A 22,974-nucleotide genomic window follows, 5' to 3' on the forward strand; every position below is an offset into this window, starting at 1 on the left:
AAATTACATTACACTGATGAAGAACGCTAACGGGCGGAGTGGCTTCAAACCCAAAGTTCAAAGCCATATTCCACGACTTTGGTGGCTTCACTTTAACTTCCGTTTATTTCCTGTCCTGTGTGTGTGTGTGTGTGTGTGTGTGTGTGTGTGTGTGTGTGTGTGTGTGTGTGTGTGTGTGTGTGTGTGTGTGTGTGTGTGTGTGTGTGTGTGTGTGTGTGTGTGTGTGTGTGTGTGTGTGTGTGGAACAAAACGGAACGTTCGTAAAGCAGTAAACGCCATTGAGTTGATGAATGCTTCCAGGCAAACAGGGAAGCAAAGCAAAGAGGGAAATAAAATATAATTTAATTTCACACAGCATCGCGACAAGAAAAAAACGTTTTGCTCCCGAGACATTGGTGTAATATTAAATGCAGATGTACAACTGTTATTGAGCCGTCAGCCATAATGCTGAAGTTTTCGGGTGGGTGCAAAAAATAAAACATACACAGAAAAGGAAAATCTAACCGACACAACGAGACAAGAAAATGAAATATTTCTCTCCTTAGTTGTAACAAGTCAAGCAACCGACGATGGTCGGCATGTTTGGCATTTTTCCTTCAGCACAACTCTCAGTGCCGTTTGTTTCGGGAACGATTTTTTCTTCGCCCCACCAGGTTTGAAGGAAGCAACCGGTAAGCGGACCGAAATGATGGATTGATGGGAAAAACGGTAACGGAAAATTGTTTAACGAGTTTCGCGCTCACTGTGCGGAATGTCTTGCCACCGTGCTTTGAACCATCGCTCCAGTGCATATTGCGCCGGTAGCACACGACGGATCTGAATGTTCACGCTGAAGTGATATAAGCCACAACCGAAGGATAGCGCTTTTCACCCGAAGCACGCTAATTATGGTGCCAGCAAAATGCTTCCGACTTCATTAGCATGAGTTCTTTTGCGCTGGGAAACTGGGCAAATGGGGATGAAGTGAGAACTACGTACAGGGGATGACGTTAGATTGACGTTGCTTCGATGTTGTTATTTGCGACCGTGCACATCATTGTGTCAACCATATGTGTGTGTGTGTTTAGGCGATGTTACAACGAGATGTGCATCCTCCCGTCCTAATCACTCCCACAGGACAACGGAAATGGGTCGCCTGATAGCAACTAATGTCGTGTTACTTCCAGGCGGAATACTAGTCGTTCCTTTAGGCACTGGGCGTTCATAAAACATAATTTACTTGACGAACGCTACCAATTCTTCTTCCGTGAAACATTGGCGAAGGTAAATTACTGCGCTTCGCACTATGGGAAACCGAATTGGTCAATTTTTGTTTTCTTGCATTTGTTAATGAATTTTCTAGTTGAGTTGGAACATTGTACGAGGAGTTTCCGTAACCAAATTAAAATAGAGCGATAATGCATTCATAATAAAGACCAGGTTGGTTATCTTCAGCTAGCCAAAGCTGTGAAGTGATTTTTGTGTCAGTAATTGATTAAAATGTGAAGGAACGTAATAACACAATTTCCTTTATGTGTTCGTTAAAATAGTGTATTTCAAAAAGATTGTGGAATGCTCTGAACACTGAGAAAACAAGAGACAAATTTAACAATTATAAACAATCTTCATTTGTACCTTCACTGCAGTGACCTTTACTGAAGTTATTGATCTCATTATGATTAGTTAAAATAGATTTATCTGTTCATTTATCTCAAACGAATCGACTTAAAATTAAATTAAATTATTTTTTGTCCTACCCAACGAATGGGCTTTGCCCATTGGTTCTGTAATGTTGCAAAACTGTAACATCCCCATGTGTTCTGCCACTGTCCTAGGAAAGTTTCCTTCTTAGCTCGAAACGAAGCAAACGAAACGTGTCGTATGGAACATCCCTCTTCCCTTCTCATCTTTTTCACCCCAAAAAAGTCCCATTTGGCTATATGTAGCGAAGAAACCCTCCTTACTATCTTAGTGGTGGCACAGAGTGAATAAAATGTTCGACAACGGGAGACAAAGATCGTTGCTTTCGGTTGGCAAACCACACCGAAGATAGGACACCAGTTTCGGTTTTTGGGGTGGCCCGGGGGGATGGAAGTTGGAAGAGAGTTTGAAAAATTAATCATTAGCAAAAACATTCGTATCGTCAGCATGGCAACGGGAAGCATCAGAGCACCGAGAACTTGCCAGGCAACTTTTCATAATCACTAGCCTGCGGGAGTGGGAAGGTTTTTTTTCGGGTCGGAATGAACAGATTCTTTGCTCCCGTATTCCTGGGGAGTTGGAATGGGAAGGCGGTCGACGGATGACAAATTTGGCATTGCCGTATTGCCGAGCAGCAGCCAGTGCGGATGCCTAATCCCTTATGATTGAGTGCCTATAGTTGCACGATTTCTCGATGAATATGTCTTTCTCCCCGAGGCTATGATTACCGCCCGACAGCTTAACTGGGGCTTTTGTCGTGCCTCGATGATGAAAGCATGCAGTTATGACAAGATGGAATATTTTCGGAGAGAAGAGAAATGCGATTGTTTTTTTTTTATTAAAAAAAAGAAATGAAAATATGAGGCAAATGATAATTTACTTCTACGCATTGACCTGTGATAGATTTGTAAGGATCAGTTAATGGAACAATAGTTCTTTTTTCGTTTAGTTTATCGCTTTTTTGTAGATTTAATAACTTAGTATTAACCAATGACTGTCACTTGTTGCTTAACGTGCTCATCGGTCTCTTCTCGTTTGCTCACCGTTTACCTTCCTGATCGCGAGCTGTTCGTTCAACTCATGCAAAAGAGCTACTAAACTCAACACTAAATATAACAATAATTATGAAATAATCAAGACAACCATCTGCCATCTGATACAGGGCAATGATTTGAAGATAAACTGTTATTAGTTAATAATTTTTAATGTACCGAAATATTATCAACTGATTGGTATGCACAAAAACGACTAATTTAATAAACAAACTTTTCTTCGTTTATAGCCTAAAATGCAAGTTATAGTTAGACTCATTTGAGTTTAAATTAAATTGACGACACGATGCAAACATAACAGTAAACAGTAAAGAAGAACAACAAAAAACAGAAGCAGAGTTAAAAACCTATTCTCCTGGCGCCAGTTAAAACAAAAAAGGCTTCCCTCATCTTACCGCTCTACCGATGGTGAACGAAAGCACAACGATAAAGCTTATTCCCATTAAAAAAGTTGGCGTATTGCCATCAATTTTTATTGTCACTCCTTCCATTTTCATTCCAATTTCCCCCAGGCGGTAAACCCTGACTATTCATTGGGAAAAGTCCAAACCATCGCTCGGTATGGTCAAAAACATTTCCCAGAGGTGAATGGACGGGTAAAATGGTCGTCTCGCTGGCAAATGATAAAACCCTCCCTCCCGTTCCAAGTAGCGTAGGATGCAGTCGCGCAACAGTCCACAAAACACACCACCTTTGCGACACCGGCCATTTTCCTTCTGACCGTCAAAGAATAACAATCATCATGAAGGACCTTTTATTATTCACATCTTTTGCCTGTAAGGTTCGGACCGTGCTGACTGCTAAACTGCACGCGCACTGTGGCACGGGAAAGCTAGCCCGGAGGATTGGGAAGCAAATTATGAATTCAAAATGTCGGCTCCCGTACCTGGGAGGGAGCGCACGCATATGAACAGCCGACCGAGTAACGGAAAGCTTAAAGCCGCTCCGAGCACAAAGCTCGCGGTGATTCTTGCGTAACGATGATTCCGTTGGCAAAACAATTCCGCATGCAAAATGGTTGTAGCGTAGTGGGACCGGGTTTTTCTCTGCTAGTGGGAGCCTTTTGTTACGATGCGGAAGCGTCGTTTCCTGTGCGATGAATGCGTGCTCAAAAAAAAAGGACAGACATTGACTATCATTCGCTATTCGTTGTGCTTAGAACGATGGATGCTCATGTACTACCGTAATGCCAGCAGTAAACTAATGAACAACTCCTTTCTCAAGTATGCAAAAAAAATATTCACCTTGAAGAGAATGATTAAAGGATACCCCAACATTTCTACCCACCTCCAGGCGGGTGATGAAGTAGGCAATAAAACGGTTTCCGTAGAAAGAAGCTTTTCAGTCGGAAAAATGCTTAAATTTCCATTTAAACATTCGACGAAAAGCGTTCAGCGGTGGGGAAAACCTCGCAATTCACATTCCAAATTCGTCTTACATTGCGCATTGTATTTTATTCAATCCAACAAAATGGCGCTGGTTCAAAGCTAATCAACAGCTCATTAATTTTCCCTTTCCCGAAATCCATTTTCTGGGTCCGTTCCGAGGAATGATTTTCCCGCAACCGTAATGGAAGACGACGACCAATGCCTAGGCAGTACACAGTTTACGATCCGCCACCGATTTTCCAGCGAAAAGCCGGAAACTTTTCCCATTCGCTTCGATCGACCGAGATGGAAGTTCGGTAAGTTTTTGGGCATTGTTGTTTTTTTTTTTTGGTTTCTTTTAGTGTTGATTTTTGTTTAATAATTATCACGACACGCGCTCGGTATACGGGTACGGGTATGAGTTTTATGAAAATTTATGCCTTAAAAATTTCCACCAATAAATCATACAGCAAGTAGCTGCGTCTCATCTCGGACGACCAGCACTTCAAGATTAATTTTATTCATCGTTTTGTGTTTTTCTATTTTATGGTTTTGCCTCTCATTTTCATCTAACAAGTTGAACAGTTTTGATTTAGGTACCGGCTTTTATATCCGTAAACCGGCATGAATGTGCTTTTCTTGTGAAGCTACCATTAAAATATGTAAGATTATTTTACACAGAACGTATATACGTTCCCTTTCGGACAGCTTCGTTCAGCAGGACTGTTGAACTAACTAGCTCCACAAACCGTGCAAACGGGTACCGGTTACTTTGCATCAGTCTGTGAAATGTTTCACACGTTTTTACCTCCGAAAAACCATTGCACGGACTTCTACGGTTGAAGCGAAACAGAAGTTAATTTGAAGTTTATATTTGATTTATACCACCTGCTGCACATCGGTGCTCAATGGTGCTGAAAAAGAACTGAACCGTTCCATAATTCATAACACCTTTTGACGGGGTTCGGTTTTGATGGACTACCGAACTGGGTGGGTTTTGGGAGCGTGAAATATTTCACAATACATTTACTTACCACGTTTTCTCGCATGCATACTAAATTGATTCGCCAAACCTCGCGGCGTGGTACGTATCGCAAGCGAACGGTATTTCGATATTGTTTAGCTTGAGTGATTCGAAAGAATTTGGATCAATTGTGATTTTTTTTTTGCATTTTGACATTTTGTTCCATCATCCAACACGATTGCTGGAGCGAGTGCAAACATTGAAATTAAAATATATAAAATTAAAAAAAAAACATATTAAGGGTCTGCAGGATGGCAAAGTTGAATATGGAACAAGATCCCAAGCGCTGATTGTATTATTCACCAGTTCAGTTCTGAAACCTCAACTTCAATTTCCCTCGATTCTAGCAATAGTTTGAAATCCAATAGAAAATTCTGATTTCAACCAAGCAACTATTAGTGAGATAACGTAAAATTTGATGAATGACATTCAACGTGTGATGAGAGGAACATTAATTACATTAAATATTCATCGTGCTTTAAACATATTTTTTTCGACACCATCCATTTTGCATATTTATTTAACACTGCAAATTAATTGTATAACCAGAAAAGTTTTGAGTATGGTTCCTTCCTATCAGTAAAGTTATTCCCTAAATCTTCCCATTCTAATTAATTTCATGTGAAGTATGGTGATGAATATGCATAATCGACAATCTATTTAATAAAGGATTTTCGCAAAGAATCATTTTTATTCCCGTAGACTAAATCGACTGTCATCGACACGTTCGCAAAACCAGGTTATGGATGTTGTGCTTTCGCACAATGGACCGTAACCCATAAACTACCAGGTACCGTATCAGATTTTTAAAGCACCATCCCATAACCTCATCACGTAGCTCACATTAAATTCCAATTCGAACTGCTTTTACAAAGAATCGACCTTCCCATCCCCACCAGGGGGAAGCATCTGCCCCATCACATCTCACTCAATCGTACCGAAAAGCCTAGTGTTGGAATCAAACAAATATAAATAAGCACACATTCGTACACAAATACGGAAGCATCCAAGCCAAAAGTTCCATAATCCATAAAGCGACCGTTTTTTCCCCCACACCCCCAACAACGACACTCAACCCTTGCCCTGGTTGACCCTTTTTCGTCGATTGTTTCTTTCGGGCGAATGAATGAACGGAAGCTCGAACAGTGAGCACCAAGCACGTCCGGTGTTCTCGTACTGCTTACCGCTCCATCTCACCATAGCCGGTGTGATTCGAAGGACCAAATTATTCCTGATTTACAAGACCTGCCCTGGGATAACGCTCCGAATGCGCTGCGGCACGTAGCGACAATAAAGTACAAATTTATTCATGATTCGTTTGAATCTGAAAAGGCATTAAGATCCGGTAAAGGGAGGGGGGGCATCTCTCGCTACCATTCCGTTATTTGTTTTCAACACGGGAGGGAGACTGCTGGGAAAAATGAAACACTTCCGATTTGTTGGCAGAATGCCCGACGCTAGGTAAGCACTGCCGGATGCACACGGCCACCTTGGGGACATTTGCAGACGCTGGTGCGCCCGAAACTAGCGTTAAACAAGACACAGAACAACTGATTACAGAAGTTGTAATTTTATTTACATGTACTCCGTTCCCGTACAACAATGCTGGCCGGTGGCATCACCCGAGGCCAATGAGTTTTGCAAAACTACAGCAACATCACAGCACGGAGCTGCAATTTCCATCCAGTTGTGATGCTCGTTGTTATGCATTGCCATATTCATCAAAGTCAGCTCAAAGATTTACTCAACCGGTACGGTTCTCTGCCGCCGGAACAAGGTACAACAGCAGAAGCGGAACACTGATTGTGCAAACAGAGCGTTTCTGTTTGAATTTAATTTTACCTCCATCATATGCAAACGGGTCGAAGACGGGCTTGTCTAAACAACGATCAGCACCGGTTACGTTGCGAGTGAGATTTACGGCGTGAGTATAAATATGAAAAGCACCCTCCAGATGCTTCAGTTCTCAAGATTATTATTAAGATGCAGCCCAAACTGGTCGTCTCGCTGATTGCCCTCGGGGTCATCTGTCTACTACAGGTCAGTAGTTTTGTTCTTCTTACCCTGGCCATGAACGGTCGCGAAAATTGTACGGTTTTCCATTACCTACCCAGGCAACACCCACCGAAGCAGCCGGAAAGCATGTGTTGCAGCTGATGAAATTGTTCCGAGATTTAGATTTTGACTGGTCGAAGAAACCATTCTACCTAAATCGAGCAAAGTACGGTGTGCAGAACCAGCTCCGACAGCCACTCTCCAACAAAGCCCTTTCGTTCCCGACTACCGCCAAGGTTGGTTACAAAGTCTTCAAGTGCCTGTTTACAACTGATCAAAATATTATTTTCTACCCATCGTTTGCTTTCTACTCCACGATATGCCAGCTTTCCGATCCGTGCTTGAAGCAAATGGTCACCAAGGTGAAAGATCTTGAAGAGTCCTTCTATGCCGGATTCAGCTACAACTGCCACGAGCATGACCAATATTCGATGCAATGTCTGGAAGCGGCCGAACCGGAATATTTGAATGGGCTGAAGGAGCTGGCTGCCGAGACGGAGAAATGTCTGCTGCAGAGCTAGACGACGCACAGATGGATAATGAATTTATCGCGCAAAGGAATTGTTGCTTCAATAAATCATTTAAGCATCAAACGAGATGTGAAACATTCAATATTGTACATTAATGGGACTTTGCAAGATAATTTAATAATAATATTTCATTTTATTTTACCTCTTTCGGAAACATATCGGAGATTACTGGAGCTGTTTGCAATTTACTCTTTTGTGAGTGAAACAAACTGTCAAAATACTGATAATCCTTGCCCAATTCTTCAGAAATTTGAAAAAAACCCAAAGGTATCAAATACGCAATAAAATTGAAATTTAAATTGATTTTTCAATCATTTGTGATCGAAGAACTTAGATATAAGTGACTTTTTATTATTTCTATTCATTTTATAAATATTTCTTAAAATATGCGTATAGAATTGAAGTATTACAATTTTTAAACACTTAGCCAGGAGATTTCTTGGGACTCTATGGAAGAAATTCTTCTTAGTTTCTTCATCAGTTCAGCTACAGTAAGTAGCTACATTTTCTTAACACGTTATTTGAAGTGTATAAGACTTATCATTTTAAAAAAATACGGAATTATAACATGTATTGGAAGTTTTTTAATCTCATATTTGATAAACAAAACATGATAATATTTACTTCATGTCTATACAACCAACAGTAACAATTAAATCAAATTTACTTAAGTTTTATTTACAAATCTGTCACATAGAACATCAAACTTCCTTCGTTGCACCTGCGCCTACAAATACATCATACTCGGTCTCTTCGCTTAAAAAGAATTGTCATCATACAAGTTCTGTCATTTTGAGGTGAAAACGCAGCTAACATAAAGAAAATGGAAGCCAAAGTCATTTTGATAATTGTTACCACGGGGCTGTTATGGTTGATTCAGGTGCGGTTAAATAATTCACCTCAACTGCCTTACTAACTTTTCATTTCTTACACTTCTCTTTTAATGCTTTTCTTGTTTATAAAGCTTTCATCAGTCGAAGCCACACAATGGCACTCCAAGCAATTGTTGCCATACTTCCGACGCATCCAACTGGACAAAACAAAGAACAGTGTGTACCAGCACACTGTGAAGGACGCCATAAGGATGCATCTGCGTATTCCTCTTATGCAGAAAGCGTTATGTTTGCCCAAAGGCACAAAGGTAAGTAAACATTTACCGTATGGGGATATATCATTCGCGCTTTTAATCTTAAAATCTCATTGTTTCCATTTTCCTACAGCTATCGTCAGATTGTTTGAACAGAATGGTGGATAAAGCTAGACAGCACGAGAATAAATTTTATGCCCGATTCACTTACGCCTGCAAAACACATGCGGAATATTCGTCGGATTGCATGGAATCTGGTCGACCGATGTATTATCGGAACCTTCACAATCTTGTTAAACAAACGGAAAAATGTTGGAAGCTGTAGATATTGTACAACGGTTTGATGCTTCTGTGTCGATGTTAAATAATCAAACACTATTTACCAATAAGTAGCGGAATAATCGATTTTCGCCAATACACATTTATTCGTCCTACTATTCTCCGGTATGGAAATGATTTCATTTTGTTTAATTTCTCCTTCACAATGACGGCACCCCGCTTTGTTTTTTGGTACCAGCATTTGCCGACCAATTCCGAAAAGAGGTGGAATTATTGAAACAATGCTATGTCAACATGCTGCTTAACGACCCATCTTGAACACGTCACCAAAAAGTTGAAGATTCGCTCGAAACCAAGCCTCTAATAATACGGTTGAAATCCCTTGAGCCCTGAACCACCCCGGGAGGAAGGTTGATTTGGGTTTTGGTTGAGAGTACACACGCAAAAAGGGTTCTCCCGCTCTGTTGTTCTAAGTGACTACAGGTTCTGTTACTAACTGTCCTGAAGTCGGAGGCAACAACAACAAAAAACTTGCTATAAACCGTTTCAACTTTAGATGGATCGTTTGAAGGAGAAGAGCGCTGAAGGTAGAGTTCACCAGGCTGGCACGCTCCCACGGATGGTGGATGAGCACAAGCCCGAAGGGACACAAAAAAAACACATCTCGAAGTTATTAAAACGTAACGCCACAGTCCCAAAGTGTAGAAAGTCCATTACAGTCTCCTGATGCCGCTCAACAGTTTTTTTTTATTATGCAAAAGACTTGGATTCAGGCTAAGGGTCAGTTTGTGATCGACGAGCTGGAGCCTTTGGAGTGCGTAAAGTGATGATAAATAAAGCTGCAAAAACAAACTCCGAACATAATAATGGGCGATAAAGGCTTTCATTAAGGGGAGTAATGAAAGGACATTCATTTACAGTTTTTTTTTCTCGTTTTCCATGCTTTAATAACTGTGGGGAGAAGCTTTACAAAAGCACACAAACGTAAAATGGCTACGTTTTGGCAGGAAGTTAAACAAAAAGTTCTTATTTATTCTGATGAAGCAGTTTGTTTTGATTGTGAATTCGAATCGAAAGTTAGTAATTGGATGCAATAGAATATCTTTGGAATCAAAACTTTCTTAAAAAAGTTGTAACAAACCTCGTAAACGACTAAATATTTGACTTACTTTTGGTCGTTCAGGAATATTTGCCCAACAACAGTGCGTTTCAAACGATTTCCATAAATTGAATGTGTGTTATCGTAAACACTTAAGGATTAAATTCCAGGCCGGATTATGCGTAAACAAAAAAAAGGGCATCTTCCATTCCACCTTCGTACAGTTCAAACAAAAATGGAATCCCTACCTCCCAGCTCCTTGCCTAATGGAACATCCCAATCCCGAATTGACCACACACGTGGTCGAAATTTGATAAGGATCGTGTGTCCTGCCAGCGACACAAACTGTTTCGACCGAATCGGTACCGTATTTTATCTCGCATGCGATAGAAGATGGACCCATCCTTGGGTTGGATCTGTTGAATTTTACATTTGACCATTTATCGGGTACACGTCTCGGGAGTCTTTTACCGAATCGCCCACTACACCGTAGAATTCTGTGAAATAGTTCCGTTGAGGTTTGATGGTTTCGTCTTTCCAAGAATATAGAGAGAATAAAAATCGCACAAAAAAAAGGTATAAACACCACCGCTGTAATCAAACTCTAGGGCACTTTTGTTGGCAGAGGAAAAGGATACATTTGGGATTGTGTAAGTCTCGCCTGACAAGGGGGCCGAGAGAATTTTTGCCCCATCGTGGGCTAGCTGTCTTTATCAAAAGCATACCCCCAGTGTGGTCATCGACTGGAGAAGGAGAGAGAGCGAAAAAAAAGTAGAAAAACCAAGAAAAACATTTTTTCGCCCCTGCAGGAAATGATGTCTTTGATCCAATCATAGCGCTGCTCCTCGATTCCTCTCCTGGTTGTATCAACTCTTTCTGATTCACTGTGCCCACATTTGATGGAATTTGGTGTGTCTTTTTTTTCTTTGCCCATCATTTCTGCCAAGAAAGCATGAAATGAGAACGTACTATTTATAGCTACAAACAGCATTTCGTGCCAGACGTCCGTTCATTTCGGTAACATTTAAGGAGTACCATTTTGATGTAATATTGCGTTGCCTCAAGGAATGTAACCCAAGCATGAGTGGGACATTTTTTTTTGGTGTACAAAAATTCACAACAATCACAATGGTATGCATTGGAGCAAGCGGATTGGACATATAAATTTTGCGAAATATTTCAAATATGGAGATGTTTCGTTTTATATGTCAGAATGAAGTATGAATTATTGATACATTAATTAGGATACCATATAGGATTAAGATTCTAAATTATTATAAAATCACACACTAACGAACAACCACCCGGTAAACGCCGCTCAGATAGAAAGAGGACATTGGAAAATTGACGGAAAATTGATGGACGTAGGAACTGTCTTTGAAATTGATAAACGTATGAAATATGTATGAGTTGTATTGAAGGACGTATGTGAAATTTTTAGTGTTGTTTGTTTGATTGCAAAACAAAACATTTCATGTTTCATTCTGCTGATGTGATGCTCATTTCAATAAGCTTTTTATTATATTTAATACTTCTACTAACGCCCTTCCCACCCAAACAGCGGCTAGCGGGAAGTACGGGAGAGTTTAAGCAAGATTTATCTTCCGGATCGTTGCAAAAATAGCAAAATCTTCTCCCGGGACAGTACACACCGACTATCGTGAAGATCACCAGACAGACTCCGAAGAGCAACCGTGCTTGCGTCGTGATACACGCGGATCATCATGAACACTTCATGAATAATTCAACGGTTTTTTGATAAAACTCCGTGCCTTTTTTTGTGTTTGCTTTTGTTTCCCATCCTTTTTTTTCATCCGTGGCTAACTCCCCAGTCCACGGGAAAGCAAACACAAATTGAAACGAAACAAATTTGCGAAATTCCTACCACAGTCCCAGTGCTTCCGGTATGGTTAGCTGCTAGTGGAGTTTTAGTTCTGTTCGCTTTGTCATTCGCCCGAGATCGTCACATTGCGCTGACGGCGAACACATCATGCACTCGTGAACTTGAAGTCGTTCAGGGATAAAACTTAGTGGTGAACTTTGGTGACTTTGCAGTGGCAGGGATGAAGCGGAAAGGTGAGACGGGAAAAAGAGAAAACTCAATCAAAATAATAACTTCAGCGCGATCGGGGAGAAGGTGCTGAGTTCTGCCAGGGAGTAAAGCATTCTTTTTGATGCGTTTAGCTGATGACAGAGTTTTAATTTACTCAACATCTCTTTCAAGTCTTACAGTTGTTGAGATACGTACAAGCAATGAATACCTGTGTTTATGATGCAGAAAGAGGGTTTAAATCTGGACTTTATTTATCAAGAGAACGGTTTTTCAAATAGAACAGTCGTTAGACAGCACATGAGCCATATATGGTAAAGTTTTAATAAAATGTTTACATTATACAATAACCTCAAGCGTAATGGCTAATGTACACTGCTATCAGCAACAACAGAAAAAAAAACTCTTACGCAAAACAAATAATTCTTTTAACAGTTTAAAGTCCTTTTATGAAAAAAAAACCTTTCCTTCCCATTCATTTTCCCTTTCTCTTCCGATCATACTCTGTACTCCAACAAGTTCTGTCCAACTTTTGCGTCAACTCAACGTACACTTCCGCCCAAATCCCAAGGGACACAACTCCACCCCATCGAGCAGGAGCCTTGCGGTAAATATTTGTTGCCATTTATGTTTGAAGAAACCGTCGCAATCTTTACGCCCGGTGGCAACTTTTCCCTCAGCGAGCTTTCCGGCAGTCTGCCGGGATCAACAAACAACAAAAATCGTGAACGGGAACTTGCCTCCAGACGCTGCAGCTTCGTCCCGTGTACGTTGCCTGCGCTAGAAAAAAAAGTTTATCCTGCGTAAGAGAAACTTTGAGCTTCTGGGTGGGCTGCTGTTAAAAATCCCGCCCTTGATGGAGTGCGTGATGAGGGAGAAATGATTTTGCTTTCTGCACCCAATGCTGCCTGTGCTAATAAACTGTGCGTGGAATAAGCTGGATGAACTAGCGGAATTGGCGGAGAGATAACTGTCAAACACTGTATCTTGCGAGCGAAAAGGGAAACAGCTCATCTGGCGCTGAATTTTGATTTAATTAAAGAAATCGCTTTAAAATGGAATATAAATTGGTTCATTTTCGGTGGGACGGGCACGCACAGCTGCTGGCAATCATCGCTCAATGGCTCAATTGGGGAAGCTTTTTTTGGTCGATGCGTGACGGAAATTTGGCAACGAGTAAAGTAAACTGTAAAAAAAATGTTGTTATGAATAATTTGTAGATTGGGTTGGCCTACATTTAGGAGGTATGAAATTGAAAAAGAATCATTATTTAAAATATAAATAATTTTAAGTAAAGAAACAACTACGATGAAAACGATTGTCAGAACCTACAAAGTGTCTAATGTCTAGGCCAGAATAAATAGACACGTGACAGGACGTCCCACTGAGATGTTGCAACTTTCCATCCATCTGTCCGTTAAAAAAACTTTACAACTATCCACAGGTATCGATTCGCTTATTGGAACACGCACAAAAGAATACGATCCTGACGCTGCGGTACAAAGATGGAACAAACCAACACCCACCTAGAAGCAATCCGCCCAACTAGGATCCATAAGGGAATAGGGCGTACGGGAAAGTTAAACAAGTGTAAAGAATAAGAAACACGCAACATCAAGAAAGGCAGCGAAAAAAAAACTCCCAAAAGTCAACTCCATTCGAACCACTCTGGGGATCAGTTTTCAGATTATTTTTCCCGATTTTTCCATCCCAACCTTCACACCAACCCACCCGGCAAGCCAGGAATGCCAAAGATCGCCCGCAGCGAACGATGTAAAGAATCTTGTCAAATTTTCCATCTTTATTACAACATTCTTAAGCGCGTAACGAGCGAATGCTCGGGCGAGCGACCCAGTTGGTGATTTTAATTTCGAGCACGTCCCATGTGTCCAAATGCTCGTGGCACACACACACACACAAAATCCCTGGTGACGGGTCTGTGTGTTTCTGTCTCGTATGAGTCGTTAAATGGAAAAGCAGGAGACGATTTCTATTGTCAAAGCTTTTTCCCCCGGGGGGCAGAAAAGACTGACGGAATGGAAAGAAACAACGAAAAAGAAAAGAAAAAAAAACTCATCATCGAGAAAACTGTTAAGCTCAATCGACAGAAGTTTCAATTCTGTCAACTCGTTTTCATTTGTCTTCTGTTTTCCCCGCCTCTGCCGTAAAACTTTTTGATTTTTGGTCAACCAAAAACGGGAGCTTTTGCTAACTCGTCCGCGTGAGGTTTGGTGTTGGCGGATAGTGTTTCATAGCTTAATCATCCGAGATGATGTGTTTGATCAGCATGTTTTTTTCTGGCTTGTGAAATAGATGATATCTTTACTTATTTATTAAACATACGGCTTTCGCATGCATGAGGATTCATATTTCATTTTTGAAAAAAGTTTTCAACAAACACAAACAACGCAACAAGCAATCTATTGTAAATCATTCAATTGAAAAGCTTTCTCTATCAAGAAAATAAAACAATAAAACCTAAGATTAACGACACCTCGACCAGCCGACACCACAACGATTAAACCTCTGTATGACAGATTCAATTATTTTCACGTCAGAGGGATCAATTCATATGGAAAGACAGCTGTTTTCCGCATAGATGATCAATTGCGAAATTGTGTTATATTTCGAAGCATCGAAGAAAATGCTGAGACGATAAGCGTCGTACTTTTGCGCTTTAAATTATAATTAATTATTTTAAATTCAATCTAGTTTAAGCTTGGCTAAAGCTTCCAGTTTTCCTTAGTAAATAGATAGATAGATAGATAACGGAATAGAGGAGGTGAAACATGGAAATCAAGTAAATGAGACGAGGAATTAAATGAGACTAATGCACTCAATAAGTAGATACAACGGCTCGGGATGATTAAAAGAGAATGAATAGAAATCGAACAGAATGGAGAATGGAGGAAACAAGAGGGAAGCAATAAATAGAGTTTATGGGCAGTAAAACATGCCAGCTACTTCAAAGGACTTTCAATTGCATCTACCATCAATACTTTCTTCACATAGCAACTTTTGATGCCTGGGAAGACCATCACCGAAGTCGATAGCAATTATGTTTTATCTACAGGCAAACTTGTAAATCAACTGGAAGAAATGCCAGGCTGGTAACATAAATATTTTCTTGTCAGGAGAGACTACACATGCTCGAAGAACTCAGATCGATTGTTACAGTAAAATATCTTCATTCTTCGTTTACTTTCTCTTTTGATTAAAATTTATAGATGTTTTGAAACAATCCCTTTTATTTCCTCAATTAAAGAAGGTGTATCCGTTAAAGCCTTTTTCTTTCAGTAAAATTCAATTATCGACCACAAAACCTGCACCAGCACGTAAAAGATCTATCGATTCCAACGTAGTCTTTCAACTCCACCCTATCAGTTTGTGAACACAACCGCCACATCTCCGTCACCGGTAAAGTAATGACATTTTACGCCGTCTGTGTGAAGCACTAAAAATACTTTCATCACAGCAGAGGCCACTTTCAGCAACATTGGTAAATTGAAAAGCAAAAAAAAAACGATGGAAGCATTTATAGGAAAGTAATTTTTCTTCCCTCAATCGATGTGCACCGGTAGGCACATCGGTCTTTTACGGACAACCCATTGGTCAACCGCAAACCTATCTAATTGGCTTCCATCGTTGGAGCAGTTGCTTTGAGGTCAACCACATACTCGTTTCTGCTTTGTGCAGGTGTTTTGGACAAATTATGGTCCATGGTCCACCTTACCAACCGTGAATAGATGTTTTTGCGCGACATTGGTCGACATTGGTCGGGAGAAATAATGCTTACCGAAATGAGATCCTAAGGATAATGGATCCCGGTGTGATACGAAGCCAACCTTCCAAGAACACACCGCGCGAAAGGAAAGTTCTCGCACGGGTTTGCTGTGTGTTTCACTCTTATTTAACGAACCACGCCGGGGGGTGGTAAATGGTGACTGGGAAAACCGCACAGCAGGCGAAAACTAAAGACAGCGAAAGAATGCCAGAACCAGCGCACGGCTCAGAGAAAAACGGAGAGCAAAAATAATATCCCACCGAACATACAACGGTTGTATGTTGCGGTACGACAGGTTCCACGATAGAGTCACCGGGTCATCGTCATGTAAGCGCTGCTGCGCCCGGGGAAAGTATTTGCGATTGTAATGAGAAAAGTTTGCCACATTTTATCGCGAGTCGAAAAGTTTGAACACTCGTAAGCTTTGGTACGGCGTACCAAATCGCGGCACGGTTCGAAGGCAAAACGCTAGATGACGGACGGTTAGGAAGACGGTTTGCAACGTGCAAATATTTATTGTTCAAATAGGTGGAATTGAAGCTGTTTCAAAATTCATCGAACGAGGGTAGGAAAAAATGAAAAACTTTTGGCAACAGAACGATTAACGGGCGCGATTTTTTAAAAGATAGGGTTATTTCGGTTTCAAGCTGATAAACTTAACATTTAAACACATAAATAAAGGAAAGAAAAGTTGAAAAATATGGTTTTCCATCACAAACCCTGTTAATGTACAATCCAAAAGTTCGCTGGCTCATAATAGCCCACCTAACACCAAATCCCACCAAACATTTCTTCACATAACCTAAGAAGCAGTTGCCAACCATTTTTACAAAAGAAAATGCTACGACCCAATCCAAACCCATCATTAACCATTCATGGCATGCGTATAAAATTTTCCATCCAGAATCACTTACGCGATTTTCCACGGTAGCACACAAAAAAACAAAACATAACGCAAGTACACGTTCAAGGGCCACGTGCTTTAGCGCTGACATGATGAGAGAAATTTATTTGCATGTCCTTACTTTATCTTCGTCACCCATACACATACCGTAACCAGTATCTTTTTCCGTTTCTTTTTTTTTGTCTATTGGAGGCTCTTAGAGCTACAAAAAGTACGAAAAGAGAAAATTGTGTGCACTTTTGTGTAAAAAAAAGGTAAAGTATCATTACGTGTGGTACATACGGGTAAAAACAAAGCAAAAGAAATGAAATGGCGCATTGAGCAAATGTGAAATCATAAACATGCCACCAGCAAAGGTGGCTAATATTTCATTCAATCTTTCTTTTGTCCCTCTCTGACTGCTCCAAACAACCACCAAAACCAACTCCCGTTTTCCCATTTATTGGGTTGGAAAAGTGTCTTCTCGCGTGTGTCCTTCGCGGATAAAACCATCGGGAACCAGACAACCAGCGGATCGGACCACGACCTTTCGTTCTGCGTTTTAATACAAAGCAAAACGCAACCATATCCTTCCTGTCGGCTTCCTTATCCGCGCAGGGCAACGTGGCGCATGGGGTCCATTTTGGGATGGTTGTTGAATTTTTTATAGCGTTAAATAAAAACTTGCCAAAAGGGACACCTTCGAAAATGGGCGCGCGTGTCCTAAGGACGGTAGCGTTGGAATGCTGAATGGTACGCGCCCGTTACTCTCTTATTATATCCGGTGAAAAGAACGTTAGGAATTTCATCGCAAGCTTAAGCAAAAGCTTAGCTTGTTTTTTTTCTGTTTCCTCCCAAAAACCTCCAACTCTTCTGGCGCTCGGTTCGGTTCGTTCGGTTTCCACGCCACTCCCAGCCCTTGTGAAGCTGTTAAACAGTTTCTTTTTTTTCGTGAATGTTTCATCCCGTTCAGGGTTCATATTTTCTTTGCCCCACCGTACTAAATGGATCTCGCTCGTTGAGCGTGAAGAGCTTTTCCTTCCTTTCAACAGTCGTTAGCTCATTTTTCACTCAACCATTTGGACGGAGCACGACAATTAGAGGCTTTCAGCGTAAAGGCAGGCTGAAACTTAAAAACTGGGAAGGAAAGGAAACAAAAAAAAAGGAAGCATCAACCACATTGTATCAAGAGTGTTAAAAATCCGTACCAACCAGCAAACAATTTGGGTTCAATTTCACAGCAATGATTAAAGAGTGCCGTTTACGTTTTATCACCGAACGACAGTTTCCTTTTTTGCTGTCTCTTATTATTTTTTTTTTGTACATCTCCGTAGTTTAACACGTTTATTTTTAGTTTTTTTTCTTTTTGGACAATTTTTGTCATGAAACCTTTAGAAGACATAATTCCCGAAGGAATGTTTCTGTCACGGTTAGGCAATGCAGGTTGACGATGATTAAAAAACATAAAACCTCGAGCTAGCACGGTATGAGGGGAAAGATGGTTGGTTGTATATATTTTTTTTCCTGGAAATGAAACACTCTACGAGGGAGGGAAGAAAACATCCAGGAATATGGACGCCTCTTAAACAGTGAGGATGGGGAAGAAAAAGAGGACATCACGCATCCGTGAACGTGAAATTGACAGCCGAGAAGCATGCTAACGAACGAGCGAAATTAAGCCGCACATCAATCAGACCTAGAGTGCCGTATCGGTGTGTATGTGTTATGTTTTTGTAGGTGTAAGGATACACCTTTTTTTTGGGGGGAAAAATAGCTATGCTCCCCTTATCCAGCATGTGTCAATAAGCGCCGGTGAGAAAGTGTGTAAGTAAGATGAAAAATTGCAAGGGAAACGAATCCACCGAACAGCTGAGCTGGGCGAAGCAAAGAAAAAAAAAGCACCACCATTGCAAGGACAAAATCTTCATTCACGATGAATTGACAAGACGAGAAGAAAAAAGAATGATATTTACGCACACAATTCATTTCTATGCTTGGTTCGTTTTTTTCTCTGTCGCGGCCGGAGTCGAGAAGGAGCTGTGTTGTTAAACATCCTTTTTCGGTACACATTCGACAGGCTAAAAACGGATGGCGTGACGCTCGTACATATAATGGTGATGCTTCGAAATGATGTGTAACTGTTAAGGGATAGGATTTCGTAGCCGGAACTGAGGCAGGACTATTACGGTGTGGAGATATTGCAGCATCTCTCGTTACTATGTCAGTAAACCGATGCTACAATGACTAGGCCGGAAGGCAAAAGAAGCATTTCCTGGTTTTTGGGTAGTTTATGCGTATTTCATCACAATCTTTTTTTTTACGAAAATGATACAAATCATACACGTTTGGTTAAAACGAAAAAGAAAAAAATCTCGATAAATTATTCTGATTTATTATGATGGTACAAATAAACATACAATTGCATACATTTAGGCTCTTATCGCTAAAAAAATTATGTTTGTTTTGTAACAGTATTACGAAACATTTTACAATATATAATACAAGAAATACAAATACAATATTAATTTAATTATAAAGATAATTAATAAACATTAATTTAAAAAACAAAAGAAAAGAAAATACTCTAAGAAAAGCTAAACATAAAATTATTTTGAAGAAAAGAGTAATGTATTTAAAATAAACCTTAATCAGTAATGTATGAAAGTTTTCAAAAATTATACGATCAGAAAACACTTAATAAACGGGTAAAAAACTAAAATTTTCATGGAGGTTTGGTTTGGTTTGGAACTTGGTATAAATTTGATTTCAATAAAAATCAATTGACGATTCAGTCCTTAATACTCCTATGAATAGTAATACATCTTCTACTTCCGACAGAACTTTTTTTAAAGGATGAAAGCTAAACTTCTAAATCTCTTATCCTTTTCCTTAACTGCTGCACGCCATAAATAATAATGAATCTGCGTCATTACCCTGTTATCAGTACGCAAGTACGGAGCAAAAAATTCTCATCATTTTTTAACACCCCGCGAGCTTTCATCGAACGCTTTAGCGCCATCCACTGGTACGGGATAGTAAAACTGAAATTTCCACAAAAAAGGGGTTTACTCGAGACGAAAATCTCGTTTATGGCCGAACGCCATCATTGACGCACGATACCCGCAGGATACCAACCCTTATCGTGGTTTTCTCTTCAACAAAAAGCAGAACTTCCAATGTATAAGCTCACCTAACCAACAGGATCGACACTTGCACGGTGTCGAGCGCTTGTATTTACTCGTCTTGTGGTCCAAGCAACACACACACACACTCGCTCAGCGAAAATGGGTGCGAACGATGACGATGGGCGATGATGATAATGCAACTTCCGATTCTCAATTTGGCTTTTGGGGTTCATTTGCCTCGAAACGGCATCAAGACGAAACCAGGACTATCTCTGGTTTTTTGGGATGGCTAAACGAAAAGAAGCTAAAAATCATCCTACATACTCTCTTATGTGGTGCGAAAAAATGAATCACATCCTGCGATACCGGTTTTCCGACCTCCATTTCCACCGTTTTGTTCAGGATGAGAGGAAGAGGGAAAAACCCCGTTTATCCTTCCAGTGTACGGTACGAAACAACGCCACCACCGACGAAGTCAATTTGAAGAGTGGTAGAAGTAGATGGTAAATTGGTTCAGGTATATGTGAGCAGACAGCACTGATCTCAGCAGCTTCACGCGACCACCCGAAAGCAGCAATCTGATCGAACAATTTAGCACGCTCGTAACGTACGCCTTCCGGGCCGCCAATCAGAACGCGGGTCGCTAATCGACGGAAGCCACGCGATGGGACTTCATATGGTACGTACACACACACACAGACTATCGTTGGATACTAGCGTTTGTGGCTGTGCTGATATATCTCAACCCAGTGCCTTGCGGCATTGGGATACGATTACGTCAGATGAGCTACGAAGTTGCAGTTTCCCATGCGTGACAAGTGTGGAGCACGTGACGATGTCAATTACATGGGCGAATGTACAAATTATCGATCGCCGCGAACGGACAGATTCTTATCGATGAGAGAGCGTTTGCTTAGATCTGGTTTGGAAGAGCAGAAACGTTAGTAGAGGCAATTAAATTTCATGACAATTGGAAAAGTCTTGCATGACGCATGATCAATAGCTAGCTGTGGTTGTGGTTGTGATAGGAAAAAATTGTATTTAGAAAAATTAATTACAAATACTGAAATAAAAGCTAAAAGGTTTGTAATTTATTTTACTTATTTGTTAATTATGATAACTGCAATTAAAATTATCATTGACGAACCACCATTTCTGATCGTACAACAGCAGTCGACTTAGTCGACATAGCTCGAACAAGCAAGGACTTCACAGGAAGATTCTCTGGAGTAGTGGTCTGCAGATGATTTTTTTTTTCTTGTCGATAAATCAATCGTTCAACCTCTTTATGCACCGTTAAACAATTTTGCTTGAAGAATTTATGCCCTCTACAGTATCTCAATAAGTTCTCATTATCTCATAAATTGATATGTGTTCATACAACTGTTTTATCAATAGGATTTAAAACTTCCTGAGCGCTTTTGCGAACAAACCCCAGACCGAAAATCTAAGTTGTATTCATCACTTTAAAATGCTTTAAAAGTGTCATACCTTTCCAAATATAACCAACGCCATCATACCAAAAACAATCGATAACTCGACGAAAGCCTTCTCTAATGCTGTAGCAAACTGGCGAATGATTGATGGCGATTATACCGACTGTCACACGGTTTCCAAATGCCATCGAACAAAAGAGCAGCCTGTCCAAAAGCTAGAATCCCAGCCATCCCTTTACGCACATCGTCATCGCAACACCATCGTCATCCGTAAGCGCACGTGCGTAGTGTGCCGAAAGGATATCCGTTTTGATCTCACACTACGTCACACGGAACGAAACATCATCAATCCTACTGAACGGATGCACTACAATTGCTATGTGTAGAACGTTTTGCATCAAACGGATCAGTTGTGCAACAGTGCGTCAGTTAGCGTTTTCGGTTACCTATTGCCTGATGTTGCTTCTAAACAGGCGTACTGCTCCCGATGCACGTACCAACAAACGCATCAACGTTGATAAATTATGTTGAGCCACTTGCACATCCCTATCCGACTGAAGATTTGCCGTTTATTTGCAACATCTACACCTACTTCAGTTCAGAAGAGGACAATTTTTTTAGCACTAAAACAAAAAAAAAACATAACCACTATGACGGGAATTCCTGAGTTTTGGTGAATTTTTTGTTTTTGTTTCATGTTCACCTCCTAGTGTTACGATTCGCAAGCTAAAGCCTGTATCGGTATGCAAATTATTTTCATCCTAAAAACCCTGAACCTACTACAGCACTACAGCGAACCACAGTACCGAAGTACCGAAAAATGTGTGCTCGTACCAGCCCTGCGTGTTAGGAGGCTTCCGGTAAAATTGAACCTCACCTCACCGCACCGTAATTGTATGTGTACGTGTGCATTAGTGTGCCGTGGAAAACGGAAAGAAGAAGGAAGGTGGAAAAATGTGAAACAATTTCAGGATCAGGAATTTTGCTCTCACACACCACTCATTTACCATCAGCCATCCACACGTTCAATGGAAACTCGGAAAGCCACAGCTCCCGGAAGCGGAACAGGGAATAATCTGGCACACCTCGGAAGAATTGTTTAGAAAAGCTCACCATATCTTTTGCACCTACCCGTGGTGTTGAGGCGGAAAACATAAGCTTACGCCTGGCGAAGGATAATGAAATTCCAATTTAGCGTTTATTCACCACCAGGCTCTCATTAAATCGCAAAACCCGGTGAAAGTGTGACGCGCGTTTAAAAATCCTTTTTTCCAACTCATTTCTTTTGTTGTTTCACTAGACGGTTGAGCTGTTTGTGACTGTATTTCAAACACAACTACCGAAACGTATCACAACCTTGCGGCTTGGTTTGTTTTGTTGTGTCGTGCTTTAGCTTCCAGCACGGAAGTGATGACCTAAATGACCCAGCACGATGCTTCAGGTGTTCCCTTGGCGGAAGGAAACTCCTTAACCGTAACCTCGTTTTTTTTTCGCAACAATCGCAACACAGCTACAACGAAGTT

The 22,974-nt window shown here is 40.7% G+C and overlaps 3 protein-coding genes across 5 annotated transcripts in view; 2 read left to right on the forward strand and 1 right to left on the reverse strand.

Moving 5' to 3' along the window:
* Window positions 1–22,974, reverse strand: part of LOC125763711 (uncharacterized) — a 107,067-nt gene that overhangs the window by 74,949 nt on the left and 9,144 nt on the right. The gene's annotated exons all lie outside the window — the stretch shown is intronic.
* Window positions 7,052–7,790, forward strand: LOC125763721 (uncharacterized). The gene is made up of 3 exons (XM_049427129.1): window positions 7,052–7,163; window positions 7,238–7,414; window positions 7,505–7,790. The coding sequence occupies exons 1-3, from the start codon at window positions 7,107–7,109 to the stop codon at window positions 7,697–7,699; spliced, it is 429 nt and encodes a 142-aa protein (XP_049283086.1). The 5' UTR covers window positions 7,052–7,106; the 3' UTR covers window positions 7,700–7,790.
* Window positions 8,449–9,228, forward strand: LOC125763722 (uncharacterized). Its single transcript, XM_049427131.1, has 3 exons — window positions 8,449–8,588; window positions 8,673–8,849; window positions 8,929–9,228. The coding sequence occupies exons 1-3, from the start codon at window positions 8,532–8,534 to the stop codon at window positions 9,118–9,120; spliced, it is 426 nt and encodes a 141-aa protein (XP_049283088.1). The 5' UTR covers window positions 8,449–8,531; the 3' UTR covers window positions 9,121–9,228.

Source organism: Anopheles funestus, chromosome 2RL, assembly GCF_943734845.2.
Source record: "Anopheles funestus chromosome 2RL, idAnoFuneDA-416_04, whole genome shotgun sequence".
Taxonomy (NCBI): Eukaryota; Metazoa; Arthropoda; class Insecta; order Diptera; family Culicidae; genus Anopheles; species Anopheles funestus.